The sequence below is a fragment of the Lynx canadensis genome, chromosome D1 (genome assembly GCF_007474595.2).
Source record: "Lynx canadensis isolate LIC74 chromosome D1, mLynCan4.pri.v2, whole genome shotgun sequence".
Lineage (NCBI taxonomy): Eukaryota > Metazoa > Chordata > Mammalia > Carnivora > Felidae > Lynx > Lynx canadensis.
Window position 1 is genome coordinate 82,916,406 of NC_044312.2, and position 25,783 is coordinate 82,942,188.

Here is a 25,783-nt window from a genome sequence, read left to right on the forward strand (position 1 = left end):
AAAACATAATATAGAGAGATTAAGTTAACTGGCTAAAGTTAACTTGGAAGCACAAGACATGAGATTTGAACTCAGACTAACTGGATATGAAGTCAAAGTATTTAAATCACTACTCTTTCAGATGTAAATATTTAATCTCTAGAAGTTTTCTTAGAGAGAATAAAAATATATATTTGCCTATTTTTGATAGAAACCTCAGGGCCTAGCGTAGGAGCTCTTGAATGAATACTGAAATAAAACCAAAAGTGTATGATTTCTTTCTGCTTGTGGGATATCCAACAGCATCTATTCTCAGCAAATATACCATTGAGAACTCTTAAATTAGATCAGTAAAGTAATAACTACTATTAATGAACAATGATTATCATTTGAGCACGTTATGTATGTCAGACATACATATGGTATGGTAAACATTTAATATTCATCATCTTAATCAATCCTTAAAATAATCATATAAGGCATACTCTACAATAGTCTCCATTTTACAAAAACAGAGACTTAATTTAGGACAAGTAATTTTTCCAAGATGACATAGCTAGTAAATGAGAAGCCAGAATGTAGACTCATGTCTAAATCCAAAGCCCATGTCCCTAATGATTACACTCTACTGGAATAACAACAGAACATTTTCAAACAAAGGAACAGAAATGTTGCTCAAATTATCTTGAGTGTGGAGTTATACAGTTATAAGTGATTTCTTATATTCAAACTCAAATCTGAATTAGATTCAGGTTCAACAAACATTTTTTAGGAGCAGGAACTATCCTCTACAATATCATTTATAGTCTATGCAGCTTACACCTCTCTGGAAATAACTTTAGTGTTAGAGCCAGTGCTTCTACTAACTTAAAAACATCAGGGAGGAACAAAAATTTCAAATGGAGTTTAAGGGTGGCACTAATATCTGGGCTATTTTTTCCTCCTAGATTTCATGGAGTTACCATAAAAGTGACTTTATTGTGTACTTTAATTGATTCAGGCTATCAATGGATATTGACAAGATGCACTTTTAAAGTGAAAATTTTATGTAGTTCTATATACTTGCTCAGTAACAGAAGAGATTAATTACTACCGTTAAAGGCAGATAATCTTTGTTTACTGAAAAAGTCAATTCTTACAATGTAACAGAAACTTATTAACAAGCACTATCTAGTCTTTGGATGTGATATTCTCTAGCACCAAAGTTCATAAATACTTCCCAGAGGGCCTGAATGTAGTGGAATGACACTACCAACTAAACCCTGTAGAATGCTTAACACAGTCTACTCCATAGTTCATAGTAAATAACCTAAAGTATATATTATACAAAATTATTCAATTCTGGACAAATAAACTCTTTTCATAAACAGCAGTTAGCCTTGATCTCTCTGTAACTGAATGCCTAGTAAGCTGCTAAAAGTCTTGCATAAACTAAGAACAGAGGGTAAAAGGAGTTCTTATTCATTTGCAAAGCACTTTGCCAAGTGGTATCGCTTCCATACCTCATCTGATTCTTGGCAATCCCGTTACACAGTGCTGGCAGGTCTTATCTTGACGCTACAACTGAGACTCAGAGGAGGTTCCCGACTGACCTTTGCCAAGTTAACACCAGGACCTTGCAGGACAAAAAGTTTGTAAGTTGGAAAACCAAAAATCCTTATTACATAGTTCAGCTCAGAGTTACATTTACAACTGTATCTTAAACAAAACATTCTGAATTTGGAGTCCGGAACGAACTTTACACTGTAAGGTGCAAGGCAATTAAAGTGCTCTGCCAGTCTAGGGAAAGAGCCAGGATGTCCTTTAAAACTTCCGACTTTCTCAGAATTTAAGGCAGGAGATTTCTGCCCTTCCTGTCGAGCAGTGAAGGGCTCCCGATCAGGTAGAGCCCTGCTCTAGCTGGGACTAGAGTTCCTCTTCCTTTCACTTTCTCCCCGGGGACGCTAACTACCCGCCCCCTACCCCCACCTCCCCTACCCCCCCACCCCCCACTCAATCCTTCGGCGTTTGTCAACAAGCCCATCCCGTCTTCTCCTCAGGCGGCCGCAGGAGCCTTCCGTTTCCAGCGAGACAGGCCATCAAAAGAAGCGTTCCCGAGACGAGAAGTTACTCCTCACGTGCCTCTCACTCACCTCTAGTCCACCAAAGGTTACCGCGACACTTCACTTCGATGTCCGCCTCACCGCGATTCAAACTCGGCAACAAGATTCAAACCCAATCCAGCTTTTCCAGGACCTCGTTTCATTGGCTGCCGACTTCGTGACGCAATCACGTCGGACGTTGCCGTGGCGCGTGGTAGCTTGGCGCCAGTAGTCTCAGCCGCGCGGCTGTGTGGAACCGGCCTTGCTGCGCGTCGCCAGGGCAACGCGCACGGCTGTTTCCGGAGGCGTTGGCCGAGGTGGGAGGGGCTAGACCGCAGCTGCAGGTGGGAGGTAGCCACCTGGGATCCTCAGACCACTTCAAGAGCCGCGGGCGCAGGGCCCGGTCCTTGGGTTCAGGGTGTGAGTGAGACGGGAGCGGGCAGGGGTTGGCTTGTGCAGTCTGCTGGGGGAGAGGCGGAGCCTGTTGGGTGTGGGTTAATGGATTGTGAACGTTTATCTTCTTTTCTCTATTGAGTAGTGAGGCCTCCAAGGCACAGGTCCCATGCTCTGGAAGGTGTAGGGACCTGTTCCTTTCAGCCACTTTCACTTAAACCGAACTGGGGTCAATTCGCCTCAATTAATTGAAAGTCCAGAGCTTTAGGTTTGAGGCCCTAGGCTTTATTTCTCAGGACTCCCAGGCCTACTCCCTTTATTGCTGACTGAAACTATTTGGTGTTTTTGACATTCCTTTCGGATGAGGACTTTACAAAATAAATTCATTTAAATTTATTGGCTTAGTTCATTTTTGGATGCAGTGTTTTTTAAAGTCCTAGATTGTAGATATTATTTCAAAATGTACGGTTTAAAAAGAAAAAAAAAATACCAGAAAAAAAGGGAAATATGTTTGCTAAGATAAGTCCATTTTATTTGTCAGGATGTTTTTAATAGTATGATCTGAATGTCATTGTTATTCTTTATATTAACATTATTGTACCCATTCTGCAATTACTGATTGTAGACTTTAGGGACATAATAGCATAAATAAAAAATCCCTGCCTTCTTGGAGCTTATATTCTTATATGGAGCTTATCACCATAATAAATAGGATGGCACAACACATTGCAGAATATTATAAGTGAAACAATTATGAAAACTTCTACATTATGGACACTTATTTCCTTTTGAAGAAAATCAGAAGCACAGTGTATTGTATACGATGCATGTTATATGATTGTTTCTGAACTCTGGATAGTGCATCAATAAAGATATTAATTGCTGGCTATATTACATATATGTTAGCTAACGCAATAGTTACTTGTGTGGTGCTGGGTTTGGTAATAAAATTGAGAAGTCTTTTTATTTTATTTCAAATATGTACTCACTCTATAGTACTTGATGTATACTTGATGTCCCAGGCATTTTGTTAACTCTATATATGTTATTTTATTTCACTCTCAAAATAGCCCATGAGATACAGGCACAATTTATTTTACTTAAAAAACAAAAACAAAAACAAGTTTTCAGAAGATCCCTAAAGGAAATTTAACTGTACAAACCAGCCAATTCAGAAATGAGGCATTTGTCTCAGAAATAATTTCTAGGTTAAGTGATCTTAAGATACTTAATCTATTCTGAAAATAGGTATTTTAAAACCAATTTCTTGTAAAATTGCATTCATTATTGGTGAATAAGAAGTGTTTTAGATTTCATTTATTTCGACACCACATTATAAGCCTTGCTAACAGGTGTTTCCACACCTAATCTAAGTGCTTATTTTACATTTAACTTTAAATTCTGCCTTACAGTTGCCATTTAGCACATTTAGATGATGAGGTCTATATTCTTAAAGTATTGTGTAGTCAAAGCAAAGAAACTTTAATGTTACAATAAATGCCATCACTCTGCCAGTTGGCTTCTGTTTGGCAAGACATCAAGAAATAAAACAAAGTATGAGACTAGTGTATTTTGTAACGAAATGAAGGAAAAAGAACCGAAACCATAAAAACATAGCACTAAAGGAGACAGAAATTCCCACCTTTTGTTAGAAATTCGGAGTATAATGTGTTACAATAGAACACGGAAATTTGACAGAGGCTCATAGTAAACGGAATAGAGTGGAGTTAAGAATAAAATGGAGTTAGGTTTAAAGTTGATTCAGACATTAAAAAAAAAAAAAGTAAAAGTAAATTTAAACCTGGCAGTGGTAGGTTCTTATTTCCGCCCCCTCTTCAGGAACGCTATTTGAACCCCCTCGCGCCTGCAGGACCCTTTGTCAGCTGGGGCCCGAAAAGAGCGGAACGAAAGGCGGACGGTTTTCGGTTGCTGGGGCGGACGTGGATCCGATCTGTCCGTCCTTGCAAGTTTCCCCCAAGGCTGGGACCTAGACGTGCGCCAACTCGTGTTCTCTGGCACCGTAGTAGTGGTCGTCGCTGGCCCGAGTTAGAAGCCAACAGTGAATTCTTCGTGCCTCAGGTGAGGAGAAGGTGGCCGAGTCCCGGGAGCTCTCTTGGAGCTTACCCCAAACCTTTGGGGGAACTTCAGAGGTCGCTGAATTCGCCCAGGACAAAAGGAAACACGCCCCTGCTCCCGCTTTCCCTCCTAAACACTCACTCATCCTGAGTTCAGAAGTTTGTGAACAGTTTTCCCTCCTCCGAGTATAATTCTTAGGCAAAAGGATGCATTCTTCCTGAACTTTAGAACCTCTTTCAGTTTGTCTCCATTCGGCTGCCAGCCTCCAGGCTGGGTTTTTGGCCTTAGGAATTAAGTTTTCGAACGTTTTTCTCCACTGGGAAAGCTGAGTGCTAAGATGGTAACGGCACCGTTGAGGAAGTAGTTTTCAAAGGTATCACTTCTGTACCCACAATTAAAGAGTAACCTGGCCAATTCCCTGCTTTGAACAGCTGAGACTGAACTTTGCTGGCAAAGCTAAAAGACTTACCTAGGAAACCAGAGTTGGCTCGAGCGGCCGGTTTCCCGTCTCTCCGCTTCCTTCCTGTGACCAGAGGGAAACTTTTAAAGGATCTTAAATCCTGTAGGGTGTTTGGTTCATAGCCAACTGCATGAGCGCTCTGGGTTATCTGGTAGGACACTGGGCTGCGGAAAGGAAAGGAACATCCTCCTTTAGAGCTTGTCCCCTTCCATTCTTGGGAGATAGTCAAGGGAACCACCAAAGAGGAAGATTATTTGAGGTCCTTTCTCCATGTTAACCCACGTTAGTAGCCAATTGCTGCATAATAAAATCTTCAGGCTTTGTACTTGAAACATAGTTGAGTAAATACATATAAATTGAATGCAAAAAGAAAAGAATTAACGGTTGGCAAAGGAAGCTTTTTTTTCTATGTTACTTGCTTTTCCTGTGCAGTTCTGATTCCTGTACTGGAATATTATAGAGATGTATAGATATATGTATATCTGTCTATTTAAATATATATATCATACATTTATCTAGGTATATATTTAAATATAAAAATATGGATATAGGATTAAGCAATAGGATATTGGCTCTTTACAGAAAAAGTAATCCATGAGATACAACAAATATACAGTCAGTATAATTAAAGTGCCATGCAATTACATGGGTGCATTAAATAGAGCTAGTGGGCTATGTTTGTAACATAGAAGCTAAGATTAAAGGCTTGGGATACAGTTCTAGCTTTATGGCTTTCTAGGTATGTGACCTTTTGGCAAATTACTTCTCTGTATTTCTCATCTGTAAAATAGAAATAATTATACTGTCTCTCTAAGAGTTGTAATGATAGAATGAGTTTAGTGGTATTTAGTAAGTGCTTAATAAATGTTAGCCTCTATTTTGAAAAATGTTAGAAACACTAGGTTTTGAGGGTAGTTGGGTTTACTTTGTATAAGCTTTCTTTTTTTATTTTTTTAAAGTTTTTTTTTTTTAATGTTTATTTTTGAGAGAGAGAGAGAACCCTTGCGGTGCACATGCGTGGGGGAGGGGCAGAGAGAGAGGGAAACAGGAACTCTGAAGCAGACCCCACACTGTCAGCACAAAGCCCTACCTGGGACACAATCCACCATCCACTTGAGCCATAGTTGGATGCTAAACCGAGTCACCCAGGTGCCCCTGTATAACTTTTCTGAAACAAATGAGGCATAATTAATAATTTGACTAATTTGAAACTGGTGAACATTGAAAACTTTACTTAAAACATTTAACCCCCCCCCCCCAATATTTTTCCTGTGTCACGTTTGCCACAAAATTCTGTGGATTATGCCTTAGGTAAAGTTGGCGTATTTTTAAGGTAACATCTTGTTGATACTATATTTATATAATATAAATGTATTTCTTTTCTAGTCATTACGTGTGGTCAACTTTTCAACATCATTTTTCATTTTCTATTGCAAAAGGAAGGGAAGGCATATTTAAACAAGATATTTATGTTTCTTTTTCTTTTTTGGAGGTGGATATTTATGTGTAGAAGTATTTTGAGAATGTGGTTTTTGGTAGGGTCTGTCAGGCAGGCAAAATTTCCTAAAGCAAGTTTTGTTAAAAATATTAATTGTGTAGAATTATCCATCCATTCACTTTTTTTTTTCAGAAAACACTAAGCACTGAGTGTGCATCTGCTTTTGTAGATAAAAAAGGTGTTATCTTATTTTTAAATAACTCCTATGAGGACTAAAAAACAGTGTTAACTCTGCATTTACTATAATAGTATTAAAAACATTGCTTACAACCTGTATAAAAAGCATAATGTTTTTAAAACGTTTTCTGTTAATATATTTACATACTTTTTTCCTCTGCATTTAAGAGTTACAGATTGCAGAATAAAAAGGAACAAGTGTGAGAAAGTTAAGGAACTTAATATTTATTTTCTCGTTTTTTGGGGGCAAGGACAGACAGTTAAAACATAGGTGAATACGAAATGCCAAAGTAGGCTCAGTTGAGTGTTTATAAGGTTAAAAATTATTTATTTATTTTTATAGATTTCCTAAGCCTTTTTTTTTTTAAGTGTTTATTTGTTTATTTTTGAGAAACACAGAGCAAGCAAGCAGGGTAGGGGCAGAGGGAAAGGGAGAGAGAGAATCCCAAGCGGGCTCTGCGCTGTCTGTGCAGAGCCTGAAACAGGGCTCGATCTCACAACTGTGAGATCATGACCTGAGCTGAAATCAAGAGTCAGGTGCTTAACGATGGAGCCACCCAGGTGCCCCTGTAAAGTTATAATTTAAATTGAAACATGTTTCACTGATACAGGCCATCGTGAGACAATCTTGTCAGAGCATATTCATAATAAGTCTGCAAGATTTTCACAGACAGTTTTACCTTTCTTTCTTTTTAGATAAACATATGTAGCTTTTTCCAGGGACAGTTCCTCAAAGTTAAATTAAAGATGAAGATTTAGCATTATGAGAAAAAACAAATAGAAGAGCTTGAAATGAAAGACTACCTGAAACTAAAATAGGATAATATTTATAATCCCTTCAATCATCCAGATAGTTTTTTCAAATAAACATTTCTAATGCACTGAATCTGTTCTTTAGACTTAATTAAAATTAGAAAAGTATAGTTCTGTGGTGCCTAGGTGGCTCAGTCAGTTAAAGTGCCCAACTTAGGCTCAGGTCATGATCTCATGGTTCATGAGTTTGAGCCCCGTGTCAGGCTCTGTGCTGACAGCTCAGAGCCTGGAGCCTGCTTTGGATTCTGTGTCTCCCCCTCTCTCTACCCCTGCCTCACTTGTGCTCTGTCTCTCTCTCTCTCTCAAAAATAAATAAACATTAAAAAAAGTATATTTCAGAAAAATGATGACTTAATAAGCAGTTTTTACATTCCTAATAATTAACATGTTAATGGTCTTAATAGTTTACCAGGCCATTTTAAAAAGTTATACAAAATTACATATTTTAAAAATCCAACAATCATGATATTTTTAATTTTTTCTAGATTGGTTGACCTACAAGATGCTTCGATACCCATATTTTTGTAAAATCTATAAAGAATTTCATTCATGCTGGTTGGAATCTGGCATATTTAATTTAGGTATCTGGCCAAAAAAAATACATGCTACAACAGAAAGATGTAATGAATATGAAGCCCAGGAGCAAACAGATCAAACTGGAGCTCAGGAGTTACATAGATCTCAAAATGGAGATTTTGAAGCTATGACTAAATTACATATCCCAGTAATGGTGGATGAAGTTGTTCGTTGTTTGGCACCACAAAAAGGCCAGGTAAGTTGATTAGTTTTTTTAATTTTTAACACTTTGAAAATTGAGATATTCACTTATCTTAATATTCACTATTTTAAAGCATATTATTCAGTGGATTTTAGTATATACACAAGGTTGTACAATCATCACTATCTAATTCAGGAACATTTTCATCACTTCAATAGGGAATCCCATATCCATTAGCATTCACTCCGCATTGACCCCCTTCCTTTTGCTCCTGACAACTACTAATCTATTATTGTCTGTATGGAGTTGCCTAATCTGGAAATCTTATATAAATGGATTCATATTATATGTGGCCCTTTGCATTTGCTTTGTATTATTTAGCATGTTTTCAAGATTCATCCATGTTATAGCATGTGCCTGTACTTCATTTCTTTTTTCCCTGAACAACATTGCATTTATGGATATACCACATCCTTTTTATCCATTCACTAATTGATGGCATTTGTGTGTCCACTTTTTGGCTACTGTGAATAATGCTGTCATGAACATTCATGTACAAGTTTTTGTAGGGACATATGTTTTCACTCAGGTATATACCTAGGAGTGGAATTGATGGGTCATATGATATTCTATGCTTAACTCATTGAGGATCCTCCATACTGTTTTACGGAGTTGATTAGTTTTGTCAAGTAACTGTTTTAAAAGAAAAAGAACATTACATTGGCTGAGTGGTTTGGGTATGAAAACAATTCTAGCATAGCTTGAGAATTTTAGTATCTTTTTAAGAATGACTATAGACAAAGATAAGGATATGAATTCCTGTTTTCTTGTTTTGTTAGACTTTTCAACTACCCTGCTTTTTGATTTAGAGTTCTCCAGAGAAATAGGACCAACAGGATGTGTGTGTTTGTGTGGATGCATGTATATGTGTATGTACATGTGCATGTATGTGAGTACATATGTGTGTGCACACACATGTGTGAGGTGGAAAAGAGATTGAATGATTGATTTTGAGGAACTGAATCTGAGGAATTTATCTGAGGAATAGCAATCCTCAGTTAAAGAGGATTGGTAAGTCCAAAATGTGTACAGTAGGCTGACAGGCTGGAGACCCAAGTAAGAAATCTGAGTCCAAATTGAGTCTGCAATTTGCCAGCAGAATTCTTCTTGTTTTCAGGATGTCAGTCTTTGTTCTATTAAGGCTTTTCACTAATTGGATGGGACCACCCACATTATGGAGAGTAATCTGCTTTACTCAGTCCAGTAATTTAAAATTTAATCTCACTCCCCCCAAAAAAACCTTGACAGAAACATCCCGAATAATAATGTTTGGCCAAATGTCTGGGTATTATGGCCCAGCAAAGTTGACATAAAATTAACCATCATACTTGACTTATTTATAGTGTTGCTGGCAGGATTATATAAGGTTTTAGATACAAAAATGCTTTAAACTCTATAAAGAGATCACAAAAATGTTAGGTAATATAATATCCAATATGATAAAGCTAGAATTTCTGGAAATTAAGCTCATTCACAAGAGAGAAAAAAAAAAAAAAAACCTTTTGTCATAGTAAATTTTCATCAGATGTGTTCTTATAACCTAATGCTGATACTTAGCTTACTGACTTCAGAAATATGATCTCTTATTTTAGAAGTAACTATTCCCTAAATCAGTTATGTACGTTTAAAAGTCACACCTTGGTTCTTTTCCAGGATATAGTGGCTTAATGGTTAAGAGCAAAGATTCTATAATTGGACTTCCTAGGTTTGAATCCGTCATCTACCACACAAGTGTGTACATACATTCACACACACAGCTCTTTTTATTTTTTATTTTTATTTTTTTTTTGAGACATGCTCAAGTTACATCAGATAGTTTTCATGAACTAAGTTCTAAGCTATACACATAAGGTATGCTGGAATGGGTGGATGTTGCTCATGTGAAAGCCATCATTAATATGACTTAGGTTGCTTTACCACAAAAATATTCATTTATCTTATCCTTAGGCAGTATATATATAACAAGGTAAATCCAGTATTGTTAGATGAGATTATGTGTACAAAGCATCTGGGTCAATGCTGTCATATAGTAGGGACTCTAAAGTATACATGAAAATATAAATTAAAAAATTGGATCAAACTTCCTGTTAAATATGACTTAAAATGAAATTCTCTTCATTTTCTGTAAAGATTCATAATGCAAGGATAGCAATTAATACCCATACCTTAATGTGAGTCTAAGAAAAAGTACAAGTAAATATATATGATATATTTGAGATCTATAGGAGAGGGAAGGGGCAGTTAGTAAAAAAGTGGAACTGAATTTAGTGGCTTGAATTTGACCTCTGGAGCCAGAAACTAAAGCTCGTTGTATAAATTTGCTGAAACTTAGTAACAAAAACTAAATATTTATTTTGTAATAACTAAAGTAGAAAAATAGCCAAACAAAAATAAACCCCACAAAGTCTCCTACTAAATCAGTATTGGATCTGCCTTTGTTCTAAAACCAAGTGGAATAAAATGAGACAATTTTACAACTTGACCTATCTTGCTGTTTCATTTGTTCAGGTTCCTGACAAATGTAATGTTGGTTTATTTTGACATTTCCATTGTTCTGATTTGAGTTGGGTTTTCTGGTAACTTTTTATAGAAAGTTTAATTTTATGAATGTTATATTTGAAAATTTTCATGTGAGGTACATTTAGAGACAACGTTATTTCTTACCTTTTCTGCTGTCTGGCAGACAGCTTTATTCACTATTCCCTTAATCTTCAAGTAATAAAGAACTGGTGACAGTTCTTGGACAGGAAAGGTCTTCATTTCTTCCAGAATCCATTATTTGCTTCTTTCTTCCTGAGCCTTTTCCCCCAAATCATTTTCTTTTGCAAACTATGAGTCATACACTCACTTGTAGCAATCACCCACATAATTATTGTTTTTCACATCACCTTCAATGGTGAATTAACAAATGAAAGTTTTGATCATAACAGGAACCTTAAAAATATCTAAATATAGTTTTCAATGAGGCCTTGTTCATTTAATAGTAATTTTTTTTCTTTAACATTTAAAAGTTGCTTACTTCAAGCTAATTTGGGGGAATTTCTTCTATATCATAACCAATTTACTGTTATTAATTTATATTACTATTGCAAATACATGCAAAATATTTATAAATTTGGATTAAAAGAAAAAAAAAGTTCTTCCTTTCCTTTGGGAGGTATAGAAGGGATTGAATAAATTATAATTCTCCTTGGCAAGTTTCCATTATTTCATATTCTGGGTGAATAACTTTTTGTAAGAATATATTATTGTAAAAATGTTTTCTTGCTTCTGGAGATAATTTAGTGTTGGCTACTGTGGTCAGTTTTTCATTCCTAATTTCTGAAAAGTGGAGAAAAAGCATGACCCTGCCTAGTTGAAGATGGTAGCAATTTGGAGGATATAGGAGACTTGATATTTATTTTTTTCCTAGTAGTAGTGCCAGTTTAGTTTGGTGCCTTGGGGTTTCTGTGAGAGTGATAGGTTATGAGGCAGGTGATGGACATGCAAGGACTAGTACCAGTAGCTGTGTAATTTTGGGCAAGTAGCTTATCATGACTGTGCCTCAGATTCTTCATCTGTAAAATGGGGAAATATGACATACCACCTGGTCACTGTAAGGATTAGGTGAGTTCACATATGTAAATTGCTTATAATGATATCTTCCAAGTAGTATGAACTCAATAAACATTAGCTGTTATTATTAGGGGGGATAGTAAGGGTCAGAGCTGGTAGCTAGCTAGATACAATAAAATTTAGGAAAAAAATACCAAGAGATAACAAAGGTGGAGACAAAAGTTCAGGAAAGGTGAAACCAATATGTCTGGAATTGAAAAAGTAGTTTCCTTTGCACTATTGAAGTCTCCTTATCGTCGTATTTCTGGTCTTGAGTCAAATTTCACTTTATCAGGCAAATTTTTTCTAAGGCTCCAGAGGTGGCAGGTCTCCTTGTTATACATTCATTGAGTCATATGTTTTTCTTTCATAGCATTAATAATAATTGATAATTATAATTTTTTAATGACATTATTTGTTCAGTGGACATTTCTCCTAACAGACTGTCCTCTATGAAGTCATAGGTGTGTTTTTTTGTTTTTTTGTTTTTCCATTATATCTCCAGTGCCTGGCACAGGCCTGCAACATGGTGGGTTTTATAATGATTTTTTAAGTTAATGAGTAAAAGTCAAATTGAAGGACAGATGAGAGGCACAAATAAAAAGAATGTCCCTTGGGTACTAAGGTTGCTTCTTGGGCTCAAGACTTTATATGATTCCAACTTCAGTGTGACAGGCCTAGTCCCTGGTGAGGGAGTAGATACAAGGACTGAGAAAATGAGTTGATATCTAAACTGATGCAAAATCAATTATGATAAATATCAGAGTAAGGTTGTAAGGTTGGTTTCATATGTACTCGAAATAATTATCTTGCTATTTTGATATTCTAACATTTAATATTAATTTCATAATTACTAGATTTACTGAAGTTGTCCCGGTACCAGTTATAATTTTCTTTATAAAAAGATTCATTATTCCCTGTATAATGGATTTTTCTTAAGATCAGGAGCAATATTTTACTTGAAAATCTTTATAATCTTTAATGTAGAGTAAACATCAAAGAGAAAATCCTGAGACTATATGTTTGCTGTCTTAAACAATTGAAGGCTGATGGTCACAGAGAGGAGGAGTTTATTTTGTTTGACCTCAAATTATTTAAAAAGGAACTTTTCTGAGAGACAGGACCAGTGCCATAGCTCCTGTAGGGAGTTGCCTTTTTTTTTTTTTTTTTTTTTTTTTTTTTAGGAAGGACTATTAAAATTTCAGATGGAATGGACTGTCAAAATGTAGTGCTTCCTCTCCCATATATTTTTTTTTTAAGGTTTATTCATTTCTCAAAGACAGAGAGAGTGTGAGCAGGGGAGGGGCAGAGAGAGAGAGGGAGACACAGAAGCTGAAACAGGCTCCAGGCTCTGAGCTGTCAGTACAGAGCCTGATGTGGGGCTTCAACTCATGGACCGCAAGATCATGACTTGAGCCAAAGTCGAACGCTTAACCGACTGAGTCATCCAGGTGCCCCTCCCATATTTTTTAAAGTATAGGTTTCTTTGAAGTAAATTTTTATTTTACATTGCATTCTACCAATTATTTGAAAAAAATAATGTTTCCATCTTAAAAAATGAGGTAGCTAATTAAGTGAACTTTGCATCAAAATACTTTCTGCAGTGTGATACTTCCAGTGTTACACTGGTAAATATTTAGTGCCTGGTCTGAGAGTCAGGGTGTGGTGTAGCTTTAAAAACAAAACCAAGGGGCGCCTGGGTGGCTCAGTTGGTTAAACGTCCGACTTCGGCTCAGGTCATGATCTCACAGTCCATGAGTTCGAGCCCCACGTCGGGCTCCGTGCTGACAGCTCAGAGCCTGGAGCCTGTTTCGGATTCTGTGTCTCCCTCTCTCTCTGACCCTCCCCTGTTCATGCTCTGTCTCTCTCTGTCTCAAAAATAAATAAACGTTAAAAACAAAACAAAAACAAAAACCTTGATTTATTTTGTTTACAGATTTTCATGATATATATATTCCTATTATAGGCCATTTCAGCCTACCAACCTAATGTCACTGTAGCCTTAGGGAGAAATATGAATAGCTGGTGCTCTTCAGCTGGTATGACCAATACCAGGTATGATTCTCATGATGCCATGAGATATCTGTGAATTATATAATGGCAGAATTTTTGCCTTACGTTTCTGAAAATCAGTATGGTCTGTAGAGTTCTTTTGTCTTTGTTCATTTGATGTTCCCTAGTTAAAACCTTTGTTTTATGTTTCTCTGCCCTAGGAAGTACCATGGTATAGCCATAGAATGTTATTTTTCATACACTTTTTAACAACAGAATTCTTTTTTCTCTCTCTAATAAATAATCCCAAACATAAGACAGATAAAAACAGCATTACATAGTGTAAATTTGTTTATATAATTTAGTTGTGACAGAGTCAGTTACGGAACAGAGGCATTTTGTTGAGTGCAAAACTTCAAAATCAACATCCGTGTCTTTTTTTTTTTTTTTTTTGCATAATTTCAAATTTTTTTTTAAATGTTTATTTAGTTTTGAGAAAGAGAGACAGAGCAAAAGTAGGGGAGGGGCAGAGAGAGAGGGAGACATAAGATCTAAAGCTGACTCCAGCCTGCTAGCTGTCAGCACAGAGCCCAGTGTGGGGCCTGAACTCACAAACTGCGGTGAGATTATGACTTGAGCTGAAGTTAGTCACTTAACTGGCTGAGCCACCCAGGTGCCTCCCCCACTTTTTTTTTAATTAAAAAAAATTTTTTTGTTTGCATAATTTGGATTCACAAAGGTAAATTATAATTTATAATTTATAAAATTAAATTTTTTTAAACAGTCTTCCTGAAATCTGCTTAATTTTTTAAAAATTTATTTATTTTTATTTTATTTTAGAGAGAAAGTGTGTATGCAAGGGGTCTAGAGGGCAGGGGTGGGGGAGAATTCTAAGTAGGCTTCGTGCTCCGTGTGAAGCCTGATGTGGGGCTCAGTCCCATCCCTGTGAGATCATGACCTGAGTTGAAACCAAGAGTTGGACACTTAACTCACTGAGTCACTTAGGTGCCCCTCAACTTAATTTGTAGTTAAATTGAGGTGGTAAGAGAATTTTTAATTAGATTAAAAAGGACACTATATATTAATAAATATTCATGTGCCTAGTGCCAGGCCATCAAATTATATGAAGCAAAACCTGACAGAATTTTTATTTTTATTTTTATTTTTATTTTTGAGAGACAGAGTGGGGGTGAGGGGCCAAAGAGAATCCCAAGCAAGTTCCATGCTTACCATGGAGCCTGACACAGACTCAGTCCCATGACCCTGGGATCATGACTGAGCCAAAATCAAGAGTTCAACTGACTGAGCCACTCAGGTGCCCCCAAACCTGACAGAATTAAAGGGAGAAATAGTGCTATGATAATAGAGATTTTAATACCTCACTCAAAATAGCCTCTCCAATAACGAGAACAAATATTAATAAAGAAGTAGAGGCTTTAACACAATAAACTTACTAGGCTTAACAGATGTATACAGAACACTCCACCCAAAAATAGCATACACGTTTGTCTCAAGTGCACGTGGGACATTTTCTGGGATAGAACATATGGTAACTGGAAAATTCATGAATTTGTGGAAATTAAACAACATACTCCTAAACAACTAAGAAGTCAAAGAAGATCAAAGAAGTCACAAGGGAAATTAGGAAATACTTAGGGATGAAAAAAAATACAACATACTAAAATTTATGGGACACAGTGAAATTTGTGCTAAGGGAGAAATTTATAAATTGCTTACATTAAAAATCAAGAAAGGTGCCAAATCTTCCATAACGTATATAAGCGCATTTTGTAACGTATATAAATGTTGAATTGCTGTTGTACACCTCAAAGTAATATTGTATGTCAACTATACTTCAGTTAAGATCTCAAATCAACAGTCTAAGTTTATAACTTAAGGAACTAAATAAAAAGAATAAATTAAACCCAAAGTTAGCCGAGGGAAAGAAATTATAGAGCACTGTTAAATGATATAGGAAATAGAAAACCAATAGAGAAAATCAGTGAAGCCAGATTGAAGAGATCAGGACAATTGACAATCTTAGCTAGAGGGACAATTAAAAAAGGAAGAGATGGCCCAAATTACGAGACTGAAAATGGGGACAGTTACTACCAATTTTGCAGAAATAGGATTATATGAGAGCACTATGAACAGTTGTATGCCAACAAATTGGATAACGTAGGTGAACTAGACAAATTCATAGAAACACAAAACCTACCAAGACTAGGGGCACCTGAGTGTATCAGTTGGTTGAGCGTCTGATTCTTGATCTCAGCTTGGGTATTGATTTTGGGGTCATGGGTTAGGGCCCTGTGTTAGGTTCCTTGCTGGTTGTGAAGCCTGCTTAAAAAACAAAACAACAACAACAAAAAACCAACAAAACAAACCTACCAAACCTACTGAACCATGAAGAAATAGAAAATAAGGATAGACCTATTACTATTCAGGATATTAAATCACTAATAAGAAAATCTATTGACAAAGAAAAGCCCTGGACCTGATGACTTCACTGGTGAATTCTACAAATGTTTAAAGAATAATTAATAGCACCTCAGGCTTTTCCAAACACGTTGAAGAGGAGGGAATACTTCCTAACTCATTTTATGAGGCCAGAATTATCTTATACCAAAGACACTACAAGAAAACTATAGCCCCAAATCCCTTATAAACATGGACACTAAAATCCTCAACAGAATGCTAACAAAGAGAATTAGGTAGCATATTAAAAGGACCAGGTGGGCTTTATTCCTGGAATGCAAGGAGGGTTTAGCATACAAAAATTAATGTAATCTGTAATATCAACAGAATGAGAAAACCCACATCATTTCAATTGGTGCAGTAAAAGCATTTGACAAAATTCAACACCCTTTCATGATAAAACACTCAATAAACTAGAAATAGAAGGAAACTACCTTAACAAAAGTCTTAAATGAAAAACCTACAGTGAACATCATACTCAATAGTGAAAGACAAAGTGTTTCCTCTAAGCTTGGGAACAAGGCAAGGAAGTCTGCTTTCACCACTTCTGTTCAGCATAGTACTGGGAGTTCTAGCTAGAGCAGTCAGGCAAGAAAAAGAAAAGTTATCTGAATTGGAAAGGGGAAGTAAAATTATCTGCAGATGATGTGCTCTTATATATAGAAAACTATATGGGCTCCCCCCCCAAAAAAAAAAGGAAAAGAAGAATAAAGAACCTATAAGAACAAATAAATTCAGTAAAGTAGCAGGATACAAAGTCAACACACAAAAATCACTGTACGTGAACAATCAACCATCTGAAAAGGAAATTATAAAAACAGTTACATTTACAATAGCATAAAAAATGTTTAGGAATTAACTTCACCAAAGAGGTGAAAGACTTGTACACTGAAAACTATAAAACATTGCTGAAAGAAATTAAAGAAGACCTAACAAAAATGAAAAACATCCTGTATAAATGGATTAGAACCCTTAATATTGTTAATGTCAATACTATCCAAAGCAATCTACAGATGCAATGCATTCCTTATCGAAGTCCCAATGATGTTTTCGAAGAAATAGATAAATCTGTCCTAAAATTTATATAGAATCTCAAGGGATCCTGAAGGGTCAAAACAATTTTGAAAAAGACAAAACTGGAGGACTCATACTTTGTTACTTCAAAATTACTACAAAGCTACTGTAATCAAAACTGGTACTAGTGTAAAGTCAGGCATGTAAACAAATGGAATAGACTAGAGAGCCCAGAAATAAACCCCTAAATATACGGTCAAATGATTTTTAACAAGAGTACCAAAACCATTCAAGAGGGAAAGGGCAGTCTTCAACAAGTGGTGCTGGAAAACTATATCCACATGCAGAAGGATGAAGTGGAACCCTTCCCTAACACCATATACAGAAATCAACTCAAAAAATGGATCAAAGACTTAAATATAACACCTAAAACCATACAATTCTTAGAAGAAAACATAAGACAAACCTTTATAACATTGGATTTGGCCGTGATTTCTTGGATATAATACCAAAGGCACAGGTAGCAAAAGAAAAAAAAAATAGACAAATTGTACTTTATGAAAATTAAAAAGCAAATTGTGCATCAAAAGACACTATCCACAGAGTAAAAAGGCAGCCCACAGAATGGCAGAAAATATTTGCAAATCATATATCTGATAGGAGTTTAATATCCAGAATATATAGAGAACTTCTAAAACTTAACAGCAAAAACAACCCAATTCAAAATGGACTTGAAAAGACATTTCTCCAAAGATGATATCTGAATGAAAATACGCTTGATATCACTAATCATTTGGGAAATGCAAGTCAAAACCACAACGAGGTTTAACCTCATACCCATTAGATGGCTACTATCCAAAAAACTCCAGAAAACCAGTGTTGGTAAGGATGTAGAGATATTGGAATCCTTGTGTTTTGTTGGTGGGAATGGAAAATGGTAGAACTGCTGTGGAAAGTAAGATGGTGTTTCCACAAAAAATTAAAAATAGACTTACTGTATGATTCAGCAATTACACTGAGAGAGGGAGACACAGTGGGTATATATGCAAGAGAATGAAAGAAGGTTCTTGAAGCAGTATTTGTATACCCATGTTTATTGCAGCATTATTCACAAAAACTAAAATGTGGATTTAACTCAAGTTTTCATTAATGGATAAATGGATAAACAAAATGTGGCATATATATACAGGGAGTATTATTCAGCCTTAAAAAGGGAAACAATTCTGCTGTTTTCTACAGCATGGATGAGTCTTGAAGACATTTTGCTAAGTGAAATAAGCCAGTCATAAAAAGATACTAGATGATTGTGCTTGCATGAAGTATTTAGTGTAGTCAGAGTTATAAAGACTGAAAGTAGAATGGTAGTGGCCAAGGGTTGGGAGGAATAGGGAGTTATTGTTCAATTGGTACAGAGTTTCAGTTTGATAAGATAAAATAAGTTATGTAGGTGGATGGGGTGACGGTTGCACAGCATTATGAATGTATTTAATATCTACCATTGAATGTATACTTAAAAATGGTTAATATGGTAAGTTTTTTTCTTATGTGTATTTTAGCACAATAAAACTGTTTTTAAAGCAAGTTACCTTTTTGAAGAAAGCACAGTTCTTATATTACTTTATGGTTCTAGGTATAGATGATTGTCTAATATGAAGTTTGCAAGTACAATGAATTTGTCGCTTTTTTATTTTTCTTTTGCAAATTTTATACTTGCAGATTTTTATTTAAAAAAATTTTAATGTTTATTTTTGAGAGAGAGAGAGAGAGAGAGACAGACAGAGCTCAAGTGGGGGAGGGGCAGAGAGAGACAGACAGACAATCTGAAGCAGGCTCCAGGTTCTGAGCTAACAGCAGATTTTTCTATGTGTACTTCCAAAATATGTCTTTACTATATATTTAAGAATCTTATTAGTACTGAATTTCATGATTAGCTTTGTGCTTATTATATGTAATATTTTATTAGTGACATTTATTTTGTTATCTTTCACTTGAACTATTAAGCATTTATAGAAAGCTACACTACCTGATGATGTGATGAACATACTGTTAAAGTATTTAAAATCTTATAGGGAGTCAACAGTAGTAAACGTAAAACAGACAAATGTTAAATCCTTATATTTTTTGATCATTTATTAAAATATTTTCTTTACAAATATTTTTAAATTTTTTTTAACGTTTATTCATTTTTGAGAGACAGAGAGGCAAGCATGAGCTGGGGAGGGGCCGACAGAGAGGGAGACACAGAATCCAAAGCAGGCTTCAGGCTCTCAGCTGTCAGCACGGAGCCCGATGTGGGGCTCAAACCTAGGAACCATGAGATCATGACCTGAGCCGAAGTCAGTTGCTTAACAGACTGAGCCACCCAGGTGCCCCTTCTTTTCAAATATTCTCAATAAAATTTATCGTTTATGAAAATGTTAATGTGTATTATTAGTAAATCCCATCTACTTAGACTGTCAAATTTAGAAATTCCTCTTAGAGTTTTGAGGTGGAGCATATGGGAGTATGGAACCCAGTGGTAAATTTAATATAATGTTTTCAATGGGAATTTATATAGTTAATGTTATTTATAAAATGCTTGCTTGTGTCTCGTTATAAAAAATGTTGAAAATTGATGCATAAAGAAGTTTTCTGGTTACTTTTTAAAATTTTACTGGGTATATATAAAGGAATAAAGCTTTTGTAACGAAATGAGCTATTCAGTCATACCTAAAATGTTAGTTTCTTTAACAATTCCTTTAAAGTTTTTGATATAAATGTGTCACTTAAAACTAAAAGGAAAATAACTTGTTTATACTTATTTTTCATAATGATATGATACTATTTAAAATACTTATTTTACATATATGTATTTTTGTACACATTTATGTAAATAATACATATATTAATTTTCATATTGAAATCTTTAATAAGTGCTGTATATTTCTTGCATGTATATCCACCCTTTCCTTTAAGTTCAACATCCATGAGAATATTCTTGCTTTTTTACCAGCGAATTAATGCATTTTTATCACTGAATATAATTTTTTTCATTAGAGTTTACAATCAAATTAAAGAGGGCATAGGAAAAATAAGGCCAATTACTTAACTTGATTGTTTGGCCTATCCAATGTCTTCACATTATCGTCCTACAATTTGGTCATTTTTGTAGTCTAGAAGCTGAATCTTTGTTACATTGTTACTATTAAAATATAAGAATAAAGATTTTTAAATTTTAAATTCAACTTAAATGATAGTCAGGAACTACAGTTTTAAAAATCACTGGTCCAGTTAAACCCCCCCAAATAAATATGCTTCTGTGGTTGTGAAAAATGATGTTCCACCATGTCTAAAAGTCAGCTTTATGTACTGATTTTTAAAATTTATTTAAGAGTCATTCTTTTAGTTCAGTAAATAGAGACCCAGGAAGAAAACAGAAGTCCGTTCTAGAATGGAAGCTCAAAGAAAACAGGAGAAGTAAGACTTTTTTTGTTCCCAAAACACATTCTCATGAGTCATCCTGGGTACTGGTTACTCTCTATTTAGGTCAGTCAGCACTAGTCCTTAATCAATAGTCTAATCATAGTTACTGCAAGAGGCTAGGTTCAGTGGTTCTCTCTTTTCCTATTGTTTTTCTAAGTCCCATACTGTTTTTAAGAGTGGTAGGAAGTATACCTTGACCTTGTAAGTTCTCATAATATTTTATTTTATTCTTCCTACACTACTTTCTCCTCATATAACAAACTACTGAGCTGTAAGTAGCATACTTAAAATGTTATTTTATAATAAACCAAGTTGCAAAGCTTTATGATGACTCATCTTCTTGTAATGTTCTGTGAACCCTCTCTCTCTTCTTTTTTGCGGGTGCTAGTTTTTGTTTCTCTTGGGTGAAACAAATACCATTTACCAGGAGGTAATGTGCCTTTAAAGGTTTTATTTACTTTGATGAATGTCGTTTTAGAAAGTGTTTATGTGCATTTTTTTATAGTTACTTATTTTTCTTCTTGTTCTGTGTAAACATTGTACTTGTTTGGTCCTCAGTATATGAGATGTCATTATATCACATTTCATACTAAATTAAGCATATATTTTATCTTTGTCATTTATTTTCTCTGAGTGGCATACAGTATTTTTCTATATTTATAATTAAATTTCCAAATAAAACCTAGCTTTTTCTTTTGTTGTATGTTTTTTTCTTTCTGGAAAGCAAGTAAGTTAACTCTGGATATTGAATATATTCATAAAGATGGAGGTTTTCCCACATGAGGCCAGTGTTTGCTAGGAAGAATATTATTAATAATAATAGCATAGAATTATGTAAGATTTTACTGTTGGCAAAGCACTTTCATATATTGTCTGTGCTTTTCATTAGGTCTGATCTCAGTAGCTTTTTGTACAAAGTACCATGTTAAATGTAGAAAGTAGGAAAGGAAATATTTCCAGTGCTTCTGTGCTACTGGAACCATGTAGTAATAAATGATATTGGTTGGATTTGAATGCTTCTAGCTAATAATCAGATTATGCAGTATGCTTTTTAACTCCACCATTAGTATTAGTTCCCTTGTATCTAGTGGTCAGACTACAAGATCTTCAGGATCTGTATTTGGTCCCTTAATCCCTTACGTCAGCCATTTTGGCCTAATATCCTTAGAAAATAGATAACTAGTTTCCCAAGCACTCTAGGGACTATGTTAGTACTCAGTCATTCAGAGCACATTATGCTGCTTTTGCCATCACAACACTCTGCAAGGGGTCCTGACACATCTCTTTGGTCTACTTTCTAGGTTTTTCAGAGCTTGTTTCAAGATCGATCTTTCATTCTGGCAAGGAAACCTTGTATTTCTAATGACAGGAGAGGGAGGTATATTCGTGTAATAAAGGTATAGGATAAATTGACTAGAGCCATTAAGTGACTAAGGCTTAGAAATGAAGGTGGAGGGAAAGGATAGGGTCAAGGGAAGGAAACTGTTAAGAGGATGATTTGAAGAACAGTATTAATACTAAAGAGAGAAACAGCTTCATGAATTTCCATCTTTTATATGTTTTCAGTTCTTTCTCCTACACCTTACTACCATATGCCTCTTCTCTGTGTTTTGATTTTACTGTTTCTTTGCAGCAGAAATCATGAAAAAATTGAGTTTATTCTCCCCCACCCCCTTTTTAAAAATGACCTTCATAATTGTCCTATGAAGACTAACTTTTCCACCAATGTAGGATATCATCACTAAGATGATTTCTTCTTTGAGCCATATGTATGAAACCAACATTGTTAAATAGAAGGACTTCCTCTGCATCCTTGCCAACACCTGTTGTTTCTTTTTGTTAAGTTTACCATTCTGACTGGTGTGAGGTGATATCTCACTGTAGTTTGGATTTGTATTTCCCTGACAATCAGTGATGTTGAACATCTTTTCAAGTATCTGTTGGCCATCTGCATGTTTTCTTTGGAAAAATGCCTATTCGTGTCTTCTGTCCATTTTTTAACTGGATTATTTGGTTTTTGGGTGTTGAGTTTTATAAGTTCTTTACATATTTTGGGTATTGGCCCTTTGTCAGATGTGTCATTTGCAAATATCTTCTCCCATTCCGTAGGTTACCTTTTACTTTTGCTGATTGTTTCTTTCACTGTGCAGAAGTTTTTTATTTTGATGAAGTCCCAAGAGTTTGTTTCCCTTGCCTCAGGAGACATATCTAGTAAGAAGTTGCTATGGCCGATGTCAGAGAGGTTACTGCCTGTGCTCTCCGCTAGGATTTTAATGGTTTCCTGTCTTACATTTCGGTCTTTAATCCATTTTGAATTTGTTTTCATGTGTGGTATAAGAAAGTGGTCCGGTTTCATTCTTTTTCATGTTGCTGTCCAGTTTTCCCAACACCATTTGTTGAAAAGATTATCTTTTTTCCATTGGATGTTTTTTCCTGCTTTGAACCACAACCCATATAGTTGTGGGTCTATTTCTGGGTTTTCTATTCTGTTCCATTGATCTTTGTGTCTATTTTTGTGCCATTAAAATACATGTATTTGTAAATGTATGTGTAGAATCATATGGGAATAGCTGTATGCTTCACACTCTGAAACCATGGTGTATAATGTTTTTCAAGTGTCATCTTCTTTCATTAGAAGTTTCTACACATATGTGTAGACATATATGTGAAAGCTATATGCTTAGCTGTGTATAAACTGTTATTCAAATAACACCTTCTTTCATTGATATATATGTTTGTAAACATATGTATGAAACACATGGGAATAGACCTATTCTTACCTGAATGAAACTACACAGTATGTAATGCGTGTTTCAAGTAACAACAACGACAAAAAGAAAGACTTGATTTTACTTCAGTTTAAAATGATCAAAATGGTGAATCACTTTAATGAATGAACCAATTTCTCTTGCTAAGGAGGATTACTGTAGAATTTAAATACAAAATGAGATTTTTAGAAATGAGAATAGAGATACCAATGAGAGAGAAATGCTTTATAATGTTTTCTTGTGTTAATGATTATTTTTGTAATATGTTAGTAACAGAAACTGCCCAGATTTTTCTAAAGTTACAAAGTTTTCCCCTGAAAAGCCATTAGCTTAAAGCGTGATTCATAACGTACAAAACAAAAAAATTATTTTGGGATTCATTCAAAGTATATATTAGAAATTCTTTGAGAAACGTATATCAGGGACATTTAATCAGTTCTGCTTAACGTGACTATGCCTTCTGAAAGCCAGAGGTGAGAAGTGGTGTTGTGTCAGATTCTTCAGTTCCTGTAAAATCTTCCATAAGTAGATTGACACTACTGTGGCTCTATTATGCTGAATGTATTATTTCTGAACCTTTTGCAATTGGTATCCATCTAAAACTAACATTTTTTGTTTGTTCATTTTATTTTCTGTGTGTTCTGTTCTGAATTTTTTAATTACACCCAAGCTATCTTACTTGACACATTTGGTTTTATAATTATATATGGGAAAAAAATCCAAAAAGTAATTGTTTTTTATAAATGATTAATGAATGACTTTTGCCAGAATTATTTTTTCTGAAGATGTAACCATAAAAATTATAAAGTTCTTTTGTCCATGGCTAATCAATAAATATTTATTGACCAACTGCTTGGATATGCCTCAGTCTATTTGGACTGCTATAACAAAACTCAACATAAATTTATTTCTCACAGTTCTGGAGGTTTAAGTTCAGGATCCTACCCAGCATGGTAGGACAAGGGACTTCTTCCTGGTTCATTGCAGGCACCTTCTTGCTGTGTCCTCACATGGTGGAAGGGGCTAGGGATCTCTCTGGAGGTTCTCTTAAGGCACCGATCCCATTTATGAAGGCTCCATCCTCATGATTTAAGCACTTCCCAAAGGCCTCACCTCCTAATACCATCATCTTTGGGGGTTAGGATTTCAACATAAGAATTTTGGGTAGATACAAACATTCAGAGCATAGCGAGGTACACATTTTTCTTCCATTTGAGGAAACAAGAATATAATCTGGTACCCACCAAAAATAGCTTAGAGTTTCCTATTGAAGGTAAGAGAGAAGCAGCCTAGGTTTCAGGATAGGAGACTGTTGACAAAACTAATATTAAATGATATATCAAAGTTAATATAGATTTTTATTTTGCTGAAATAGGAGCAAACTCTAATTGAGTTATGATCTGCAAAGGCAGATATTCATTTGTATGGTGATATGAAAACTAAGATATTAATTTATGTTTTAAATAGGATTCAATATTGCATTTCTGTCTAGTTCATTATGTCAGTTTAAGATGTTAACCACAGAGTTGCATACCTCGGGCCCTTTTCACTGTACTTCTATGATAATGGGAAAACAAGAACTAACTAATTAAATGAGAAAACAAACCATAGCTAACACTTATGTTTGATTTTGAATTAGGGTGATTGCATATTTAGTTACCACTTTAAGTATTATAATTGTTTTTGTTCACTTGTTTTGTATTGGTTTTTGGATAAAAGTCTTCTAAAATCTGATCTTTCAAAAATGCAAACTTACTTAGAATATATTCATTTAAGTTAAACTTTTCTTAATTGACTTATGGTAGTAATTTTCAATATTCTTTTTCTGTTCTGTGTAACAGTGATATTCTTAGTGCTTTAATTTCTCCCTTATCTAAATCCCTACATGGCTGTGTATTTCTAGATGCCTTTTTTTTTTTTAAATTATTTCTGCAGGTGTTCATTTTGTAGTATGCAGACTTACAGCAAGAGCTACATACTTACTTACAACATAGAGCTAATCTAAGCAAATTGGGGAGTTTGTAGGTGAAAGTAGATAACACATTTATTGAGTCAAAAAAAAAAAAGCCTCAAATACTCATCGCCTAGTTATCCACATGACTGGCTTCCTTATTACTGGTCTTTCTTTAAAAAACACCTTTTTAGAGACCCCCTTCCCTGGCTACCCTATCTAAAATTTTAGCTACCACCCCCCCCCAATAGTTGATGTCCTCTTTTCTT

At 35.2% G+C, this 25,783-nt stretch overlaps 2 protein-coding genes across 2 annotated transcripts in view; one reads left to right on the plus strand and one right to left on the minus strand.

Moving 5' to 3' along the window:
- KIF18A (kinesin family member 18A) overlaps window positions 1-2,178 on the minus strand; it is an 82,540-nt gene extending 80,362 nt beyond the window's left edge. Inside the window, exons 1-2 of the mRNA XM_030332370.1 lie at window positions 2,112-2,178; window positions 1,482-1,594 (exon numbers count right to left, since the gene is read on the minus strand). The gene's annotated coding sequence lies outside the window, so the exon portion shown is untranslated. The remainder of the gene's footprint in view (window positions 1-1,481; window positions 1,595-2,111) is intronic.
- Window positions 2,179-3,795: 1,617 nt separating this feature from the next.
- METTL15 (methyltransferase like 15) overlaps window positions 3,796-25,783 on the plus strand; it is a 189,253-nt gene continuing 167,265 nt past the window's right edge. The window contains exons 1-2 of the mRNA XM_032594843.1: window positions 3,796-4,532; window positions 7,963-8,249. Coding sequence (XP_032450734.1) covers window positions 7,980-8,249 — 270 coding nt within the window. The 5' untranslated portion in view covers window positions 3,796-4,532; window positions 7,963-7,979. The remainder of the gene's footprint in view (window positions 4,533-7,962; window positions 8,250-25,783) is intronic.